We start from the raw sequence: 10,506 nt of genomic DNA, 5'->3' as shown, positions 1-10,506 counted from the left end.
GAAAGGAGAACTGAAATCTTCGCTGTTTTTCTGAAGTACATTTATTTTTTATTTTCGCAGTTGGTACAATTAATAAGTAATTTTCCCAACCTGCATTCACAGTACAATAAAAGGTTGCTGTATCCTCTAGATTAGCATTAAAAGAGATTGGTAGCACCACAGAAAGCCTGTGAACGGTAACCTCTCGCAAACACGGCAAGGGTAAGTGACAGTAGAGTCTTGGCCCTTTACTGCTGGATGCGGCGGATAGACTGGATCTGGAAGGTCTGGGCATGAGAGCCCCATTCTCTCCAGTGCTTGTATTCACCTCCATGGTGGTCACATTCCATAATGTACTGATAGCCACGGTAGCCAGGGTATTGGTAGCACACCCAGCTGCAATAAATAGGCAGGTGTAAGAAAATCAAAGTAAAAACTTTAATACATTTAAAACTATTTCCAAGTACTTACGCGCCACATTGAACCTTCATGGATCCAACTTCATTGTTGCCCCAGCCCATTGCTTGCAGAGAAGGATAGTCATCGCACATCTCCCATTGGCGTCCAATGAAGTTCTCTTTCTCAAAGATGACCAGTTTGGATTCCTTATGATTCTGCAAAGAAAACGGCAGATGTGAAGTACAGAAAACTTCCAAAAAGTTTGCTTATACTAGGAACCACAGGAGGAAATGCGTTATAGTATTCCAAGTCATTTTCATAGAGGGCATTTGGATATTTGTTTAGACGATCTTTGCACTCACAGCAGAACAGATTGGGCGGAAAGACATCAGGCGCTCAATGTGATAGGCATTGCTGCCACTCCAAGCATCCCAGCGGGGGTACTCTCCTCTCTCCAGGACAAACTGCTGACCGCAGAAACTTGTGTGCTCATATCCAATCCAGCTGCATAAATATGAATAGAGTCATTAGCAAGCTATCTACTACTATACTATGCAAACTTTAGAGTAAGATGATTGTCTTGAGAAGCCTTTAAAAGGAATCCTATATTGCCGTACTTACGCTCCACATTCCACTTTTAGAGACCTAATGTTGTCATAACCACACTCCATGATGTTTGCACAGGAAGAAGTAAATTCCATCCTTTTTCCTTGGAAATTCTCTTGATCGTATACTGTGATCTGTAAGAGAAATCTGAATCATATCTTGGGTATAGCACAGTTAGGCCTTCTTTCCATTCTGAATAGAAGACCATAACTTATGGTGGAGAAAAAAAATTATATATATATATATATATATATATATATATATATATATATTACAAGAATAAGTATATATCATCTGTGGTACAATAGGAGATTTGGGGTGTATCTGTTAGGCCACGGATGTGTTCATTGCAAGGAAATATTGTGTTGCACTGTAGCGAGTGTTTCCAAAACTTTGAGTAGCCTTCTCTATGTGGGCCATATCTTAACCCTTGTAAAAGCTTAAAGGGGATTAATCTATGATCAGTGGGGGTCCCACCCCATTGATTCTGAGAACAGGGGTCCTATATCCCTTTCTTCTCCCACCTGCAGTGACGTCAGGCTGAATGGAGTGCTGGCCATACATGAGCATTCACCACTCCGTTTATTCCAATGGAAATTGCCAAGTGTTTGTACTCGGCTATTTCCAACAGTCCCACTGAAAGTGATTGGAGCAGAATCGCACTTCCTGCAGTGAGGAGGACCCCCGTGCAGTGATAGGGATAACTTTAGATTTTGGGATAACCCCTTTAAGATCATTCAATTTTCCTATTTAAAGGGGGTTGGAGAAGTATGGCTGCTTTCTTCCAGAGACAGCACTACACCTGTCTACAGGCTGATTGTGGTATTACAGCTCAGCCCCATTAACTTCAATTCAGTGGCGCTGCAATACCAGATACACATAATGGATGGGTGCTGTAGTGTTTAAGGAAGAAAGCAGCCAGGGAGTTTTTTTTTAATTCTGTACAAGCCCTTTAAGATAATGCCCCATTAGAGCTAATATAACACCGTGTTACCTGTAGCGATCTAATGTTCCTGTTGGGTGAGCCTTGCTATTGTGTTATTCTAATAATGCAGATATGGGATTTGTGAATGCTATAACCTACTGCTTTTGCTGTTCTTTCCTACTTAAGTCCGATAAGAATGATGAATGGTTATTTTGTTTCGCTAGTCTCATGCTTTCTTGTTCTTGGTGCCAAACATAAGAAACTATTTGAGTCACTGACAAGAAATACAATAAATAAACACAAGTCTCTCTTTTTAGTCATTTTTGGTAATGCTGTTCTATAATGTGATCTCCTCATTGGAACGAGTTCAGGATAAAAGACAGATACGGAGGAGTATAATGGACATGCTGTCTCAGCATTGGATTTTACTTCTACATAACTATGTTATTGTTATCTCGCCTAACAATCCCGTGTAAGCAATCACTGGATACCTTCCAGGGTCCCAGAGGAACAGGAAGCGGGTTGGTCTGGGCCATTTTTTCAGAGGTGATGTCTTCTAAAAAAAACAACAAAAATAAACCATAATTAAACAATAGAGTAGTTCTCTGATCGCTAAGCGCCCTTTGCCATATCAGTCAGGAAATACATTGTCAACCTCAAATAACCCAGGCAATCTTAAGTGTTTCTACATAATAAGGAACTGCTGACCAAAGGTAAAATATCTCAGAATATGGGCGGTCTCGACACTGGCTGATTACTCCAGGCAAAGCCTTGTCTACCTAACGTCTCCCTATAGGGAATGACCTTCTATGAAGTTCATATAACCCAATAGAGCATATAGACGGGAATTGTCTTTATAAGTCAACCACATTTATCTGCATGTGCATTGTTTGGACACACAAGCACCTACTCACCCAAAATATAGTCTGCATCACTGAAAGAAAATCTAAAGCTCTAATGCGCATAGGTAAGGTAAAGCCCCTGGTGACTGACTGACTCCTAGGGTGACGTCACATCATGACATTTTCTTGGCAGACTGTTTTTGCGGTGTGGTTTGCCATTGCCTTCCCAAGTCATCTTTTACCCCTCCGGCAAGCTGGGTACTCGTTTTTCTGACCTCGGAAGGATGGAAGGCTGAGTCAACCTTGAGCCGGCTTCCTGAACCACGTAAGGATTGAACCCACAACCCTCAGGTCGTGAGTGCATACTGCATATTATCCATCTATTTAAATAGTAACCCTCATTGGAAAGTGGTGAATGTCTCAAGAATCCAACAGGCTTTCAATCATCCCAAACACTTAAGAAATCATATTTTTGGATATTCTCCATTATATCTGTAATTAAGTTTTACATCATCTAATAATGGAAGTCCACTTTTACAATTGAGTAAGTGCTACATTTAGTTCTGCATTGACTGTTCATATATAGGACTAACTATTAAATATCTATTCCACAGCAGCCTGAAAATGTGAGGATAACCCATGGTTACTAATATTACAAAATATAGCAATTGTTCGACTCTTGTCCTTCTCTCCATACAATCCAGTTCACGCACATGAAGGTTGCAGAGTCTGCAGTTGCCTTAGGGTAGTTCAGAGCCCTGTTACTGATTTCGCATTGAGGCTGAGCAACTTCAAGTTATCCCTCTGCCTGTAGCTTTAAGTCCTTCTAGCCATCTTGTAGGAGAGAACTGAGTTTTCTCTTTAAGGCCGCGAGGATTCCAGACAGTAATTAGAAAATCATTAAAGTCAGCCATCAGCCGAATGCTAACATATACCCTATGAAAAGAACGGAATCCCCATCTGTGTTTTGAACTCACCTCGCTCAGTCTGAACTGCTGGGATCTCCATCTGGCACTTGCCTATTCCAACTGACCCAGCTACAGGGTTTATATAGGAAGCTAGACCACGGGTCTTAATGCCAGCTTTTCGCCCAGTGTCAGCATTATACTGTCAGGGCTATTGTCCCCTCTGATCCCATCCCTCTTGTCTGAGTCTCTTTGCCCAGCACAATGTACATTTCTGTCTGCATGACTGAGCCTACTGGCCATGACTTCACTTCTCCACTTTGCCCTTCTGCCTGGATCATAGAGAAAATATATATGAAATAAGGAATAATTTTTTTCACAATTTCCTAGTCAAATTGCTTTTCATATTCTTGGAATCAGATGCTTACAATGACAGGTTACACATTGCTGTAACTTCTGTCCCTTTAGGCAAAATTCTTCAAAAATTGATCTGCATATGATCACCCTTCTTTCTGACTATATTCCAACATATATATATGTCTTTCGTCTATATTATTTCTTGTGTAAATTGTCAAAGGAACATGGCTGAAAATGAAATTATGCTATGTGGTATGTGTAACCTATACGCTAGGTTGTCAATAGAGATGAGCGAGCATACTCGCTAAGGATAATTACTCGATCGAGCTATTGCCCTTAGCGAGTATGCTCGCTCATCACTAGTTGTCAACTTACAGCATATGTACCTAAGGGATATATATACTGTGCTCATGCTGTTACTTAAAGTTTATGATCTTGGCTTTAAGTGATACTTTGGTGTAATTTGTTTGAATAGGGGGTACTTGGCCTTGAAAAGTTTAGAAACAATGACCAATGCAACTATCCTGCAGAGCTACTTTAAGGCTTTTTATTGCCTGGGACAAAAATTAAACCTGAGGGTTAAAGCAACCCCCAGGTTTTGTAACAGTGTATGAGTACTGTTAGCCTACTAATGCACTATATCTGCTGATTAGCCAATGCTTCTCATGTGATAAGCATTGGCCAATCATAGAGCAGTGCACAGTGTACATTAGCTAGAGAGAAAATAGCAGTGGCTATCTTGAACAGCCAAAAACCAAGACTAGAGGATTGGAGGATCAGACGGATTGCAGAGAAGAACATGTGTAGGTTATATACTACCAACTCCTCCAGCATTTTATGACCGGAGGGTCATTTTAGTGGAAAGGTTTTCATACAGCACTAGAACCATTGGATGATGTGGTTGTCCGATGATTGTACGTGACATCACAATGTATGGCATAAGACCTTGGCAGCAGTGTTTACATCTGGGTGTAGGTGTAACCATGCCGGAGCCTACCACACATTTCCATTAAAAAGAAAAAAAAAAACAGACTTTGCCCAGTTCCTACTTCTTCTTACTACAGACAAGCTGGTTCAGCCATATTTGTTGTACATTAAGCTTATTATGTTATATATATATATATATATATATATATAAAAAAGAAGAACTAAATTTGTCCCGAATTTGCTTCCATAGTTCTGTTTCTGATGGCAACAGAGTCCTAAAGACTCCCACACACATTAGACTTCAGTCATCCAAACTGATAATGATGAGGCTGGATGACTTGCTTATCTTTTTGGTGGCAGCTCAACTTTTGCCTGACAAATAATTTCTGCGGTAAGAAGGTTCAAGGACGTTGAATCCCAATGCCTGATTCTTTTCAGGCTAGCCCCTATGAGCTTGTAAGAGGGGCAGTCTCCTGTTAATCACCCCTCTATAGAGTTAACCATTGTCCCTATCTGTCTGTATCCTCCACCTTCTGTCACTATTGCCTCATTTTTGAGAAACTGAGAAGAAAGTACAACATATTAGTAAAGTTACATCAAGGCATTGTACATGGGGTGAAGCTTCATTAAGATAAGCCAGAGCAATAGACGGCTGTTGAGTGCTTAAGTGCCCAACAATCATTGAATTCACACAGGAGAAATAATTGCTCAGTGAGTGGAAGCGGAGTGTGCCGGAGATCTCTTCCAGCAGCCTGCCTTCGTTCAGAGTAAACAGGCAGTCGTTCATAGATGAAGAACTGGCTGTTTACATGGAACGATTATCAGCAGGTTATTATGCATTCATAAACTGAATGACAAACAATTAGAGAACAAATTATCATTCGTTGTTGAGTCGTTAATCATATTTACACTGACCGATTACACTGGGGAACACAATTTTGGGTGACTGAGATATTAGAACTTTTTGGGTGTATTTTGGGATCATAGATTCTGAAAATGACATTAGTTTTTCTCCATCAGGTCTGCTTACCAAGATATGACATATGGCCATATAAATGTATACATGTAGACATATTGTATTATACATGTAATGACTGCCAATCAAAAGCTGAAGGTACAAAGATAAATCCCAAGAAGCCTAAAACACGAATAAAACAAGAGTTTCTTCCTTGTCGATGAAGCTATATTTTTGTGATTTCCTGCGATGAGATGTTCCTGGACATTTACACTGGATGTTTCACCAGTAGTCCACCATCATATGTGTATCCCATCATCCACAGTCCTGTTCTTCCACGGTCACCAGTAGTCCGCCATTATCTGTGTATCCCATCCTTTACAGTAGTTTTCTTCCACGGTCACCACTAGTCTGCTATCATATGTGTATCCCTTCCTGCCCAGTACCGTTCTTCCATGGTCACCAGTAGTCTGCTATCATATGTGTATCCCTTCCTCCCCAGTACCGTTCTTCCATGGTCACCAGTAGTCCGCTATCATATGTGTATCCCATCATCCGCAGTGCTGTTCTTCCACAGTCACCAGTAGCCTGCCATCATATGTGCATCCCATCGTCTGCAGTCCTGTTCTTCCATAGTCTCCAGTAGTCCGCCATCATATGTGCATCCCATCGTCTGCAGTGCTGTTCTTCCACAGTCACCAGTTGTCCACCATCATATGTGCATCCCATCATCCGCAGTACTGTTCTTCCACAGTCACCAGTAGCCTGCCATCATATGTGCATCCCATCGTCTGCAGTCCTGTTCTTCGACAGTCACCAGTAGTCCGCCATCATATGTGTATCCCATCGTCCGCAGTACTGTTCTTCCATGGTCACCAGTAGTCGTCCATCATATGTGTATCACATCCTCTGCAGTACTGTTCTTTCACAGTCACCAGTAGTCTGCCATCATATGTGTATCCCATCCTCCGCAGTACTGTTCTTTCGTAGTCACGAGTAGTCCGCCATTATATGTGTATCCCATCCTCCGCAGTACTGTTCTTGCATGGTCCTTATTTCCCGGTGAAATCGTTCCCCCTGTTCATCACTTACATCACCAAGACAATCTAGAAATCCATCCAAAATGCCTGCAGGTCCTGCAATCTGATGCTCATGTTACACCCAAGTGTTCAGGAATAGAAGTGAGCCTATTCTCCACAAGTTCACCATAGTTTACGGCCTTATAGTTCCCAAGGAAATGCTTTACAACTATACAAAACAACGACCGTGCACGTGACTCAAAGTTGTCCACCGAATCTTGGAAACGCCGGTCTTTCATGAGTTCCCAGATTTGTGGTCCATAAAATCTACCTGCTTTTAGCTTCTCCATGCTCATCGCAGGAAATGTTCTACATTTGTAGCCAAAACACGTTCCATTTCTCATCAATGCCTTTACACATTGTTTAATCAATCCAAGTGTGATGTGCAGCGGTGACGATATGTACTAATAGTAAGCAAATGCTGGTGGGAAAATAAAGTAGATATAACAAACTAGAGCTCCTAGACCCAAATGGATGGCATTTTAGGAATCAGCGGCACAAAAATATCCAGAATAAGGTCTAAAATTCCAGGCGCCATTGAATTTTTTTTTTGTTCCCCAGTGTTATTATTTAGTTTTGCATGAGCCAGCCATTAACTGAACGATAATACTTAGAAAGTCCTTAGTCCTTAATCTGATAAATAAGAGACAAAGAAAAATGTGGCGATTCAAACTCATAAGAACTTTGCAGTCATTTACAAAGGATTTACTCTAACAGCTGGATTTATGACCCATTGTGTGGACAATGTTCGTGGTTTAACATTCGTTTGAAGATGGCAGAAAACTAGAAGACCCAGAAGAAACCCATGTAATCAAAAGGAGAACATATAAATGTCATGTAAATTTTGCCTTTGGACAGATTTGAACCTAGGACCCCAGTGCTGTGAGGCAATACTGCTAACTGCACAGTATGTCCTATACTACCAAGATAATACCAAAGCCCAGAATGCTCTGTGCATACTACACTCAGATAGTACTGTTCTCACCAAGAATATAGATAGGATTGGTCTTACCAGACTTACTACAGAGTCTTCACCTGGATTTGTCAGGAGCCGTTGGCACTGTTCCAATGATTACTTACAGACTTGGTAGATCCCTACAGGATAGGCTTGTTTTCAACCATTATCGAGGAGCCAAGTTGGCTTCACCTGGCTGCTATTAATGGCAATTGATTGTATTCAACATAGTGGATGTGTGGCATGTTCTTAGATTTAAGTTGGATACAAGTTTTGTAGCTATGTAACTTTCCACTGTTTTTAATTAAACAGTTTATCAGCAATCATTCCAAAGGCGCAGCAAACCTAGTTATGTGTCCAATACATTGGGAAAACAAATAGAGAATTTTGTCAGCAAATAGGTGAACATTTAAGTGATATCAGAAATGCCATCAGAAAAGGTTTCCCTAAAAATAAGACCTACCCCGAAAATAAACCCTATGCTGATTTTTTGAGATTTTCGGGGAGGCTTGAAATATAAGCCTACCCTAAAAATAAGCCCTAACTGCATTGCGTTAAAAAAAAAAGTTACCTAGCAGGCTCGGTCCACATCCCTCCCACTGCCCTCCAGAGCTCCAGCATGATTCCAGCAGTCCTGGGCCTCCCACAGAAGATCGCTTCCTGGTTACGGGATTCATAAATTCACCTCCGTGAAACGATGGCTCTCATTGGTTCTCGTGCACTGCCCAGCCAATTAATGCAGTGCTCAATGAACTAATGCAATGGCTGTGATTGGTTCATCCAGCGCTGCATTGATTGGCTGAGCAGCCCTCAAGAACCAATCACAGCCATTGCGTTGTGGAGGTGGGGTTTATGAATTGGCCAATCAATGCCGCCGCTCAGGGATGTGGACCGAGCCTGCTAGGTAAGTATAACAAGACCCCCCTAAAAATAAGACCTTGTGCCTATTTTGGGGCAAAAATTAATATAAGAAAGGTTCTTATTTTTGGGTAAACCCGGTATGTCTTAGTTTTAGATTTCTCAATATTAGTTATGCCCCCATTATTGTTCAGTGGTCTGTATTATCTTGTGTGGGGTTACTGAATTTCCATATCACTATTCTCTTACCAGTAACTCCTTCTTACATACTGAAAAGGTATTCTGGACTGCCAATGTTTTCCTGATTCTCTTTAAGCTGGTGGTGGTAGGTTTTTGTTGAAGGAGGGGGCGCAACTTTTAACTACGGTACACAAAGTACAACTTGAAGAAATCCATATATTTTCAGCATACATGAGGCTGCCTGCAGGAGAACCATAGCAGATATTGTTAATCTTTTCCCAAAGGTATTTAGTGACCTGACATAAAAGGGGCGATGTTGATGCTGAATTGTTCTGAACTACTGAGTCGTAAAGAGATTAGACAATATATGGTCTGAATGTTGGAGGTCACTGCAGTAAGAAAGTGGAACAGATCAAAGAGCAAAGAGAAAGAGGCTTCACTACCAAAATCATGAAATGGCACTTTCGTTTGTTTTTGTATTTTTTGTTGACTCCATGAATGACCTCAGTATTGTGTTGCTGACCTCTCAGGCGGTACACGGGTAAGTTCTTTCACCCTTTCCTTGAATGGTCTGCTTTGCTGGCTTGTGAACTTAATTCTGATATAGGTCACCAAGAAAAAAAATTGGTTGATGCCACGTGTCATTTTTATGACTGTAGCCATTTAAATCTTGTTCAGCAATATCCAGGGATATCTCTCTTCCAACATTCCAAGACCTCTTCAAAGTAGAAGACTGTTTTACCATAATGCATTTGTAAAATGAAGTGAAAGGTTTTTAGATATTTTCCTGTAGAGCCACTGACTCCAACATTCTGCGCTCCAGCACCACAGGAATTGGAAATAAAAGAAGAGACAAGTTTGTGGCAGATTAAAATCTTGTTGAAAAGTTGCAAATGACTTAAAGTTGCCTTCATCATAAACTTGGGAAAAGTACTTAAAGGAGTTGTACCAGATTTACAAGTTATTCCCTATCCACAGAATGTGGGATAACTCGCTCATCCGTGGGGGTCTCACTGGAGTTGAGTTCTGGGCACCCCAATTTATAAAAAAAACACAGACAAACTGGAGCAAGTTCAGAGAAGAGTTACCAAGATGGCGAGCGGTCTGCAAATCATGTCCTATGAGGAACGGTTAAAGGATCTGGGAATGTTTAGCTTGCAAAAAGGAAGGTTGAGAGGAGACTTAATAGCTGTCTACAAATATCTGAAGTGTTGTCACAGTGCAGAGGAATCAGCCCTATTCTCATTTGCACAAGGAAAGACTAGAAGCAATGGGATGAAACTGAAAGGGAGGAGACACAGATTAGATATTAGAAAACACTTTCTGACAGTGAGAGTGATCAATGCGTGGAACAGGTTACCACGGGAGGTGGTGAGTTCTCCTTCAATGGAAGTGTTCAAACAAAAGCTGTCTGGGAGGATTTAGTGAATCCTGCATTGAGCAGAGGGTTGGATCCAATGACCCTGGAGGTCTCTTTCAACTCTACCATTCGATGATACTAAGAATAAGGGGCACATGTCCGCCATCCTCCTCACTGTG

General features: G+C 41.2%; 1 protein-coding gene across 1 annotated transcript; it reads right to left on the bottom strand.

The window, feature by feature from the left end:
- Nucleotides 1–227: 227 nt before the first annotated feature.
- CRYBA1 (crystallin beta A1) lies at nt 228–3,759 on the bottom strand. Its single transcript, XM_066598595.1, has 6 exons — nt 3,729–3,759; nt 2,401–2,465; nt 1,000–1,118; nt 741–882; nt 451–593; nt 228–375 (listed from the first exon to the last, which is right to left on the bottom strand). The coding sequence occupies exons 1-6, from the start codon at nt 3,757–3,759 to the stop codon at nt 228–230; spliced, it is 648 nt and encodes a 215-aa protein (XP_066454692.1).
- Nucleotides 3,760–10,506: the final 6,747 nt, after the last annotated feature.

The sequence above is a fragment of the Eleutherodactylus coqui genome, chromosome 4 (assembly GCF_035609145.1).
Source record: "Eleutherodactylus coqui strain aEleCoq1 chromosome 4, aEleCoq1.hap1, whole genome shotgun sequence".
In the NCBI taxonomy this organism is placed as follows: domain Eukaryota; kingdom Metazoa; phylum Chordata; class Amphibia; order Anura; family Eleutherodactylidae; genus Eleutherodactylus; species Eleutherodactylus coqui.
The sequence above is the reverse complement of the archived record's forward strand: the minus strand, read 5'-3'. Positions and strand labels throughout refer to the sequence as shown.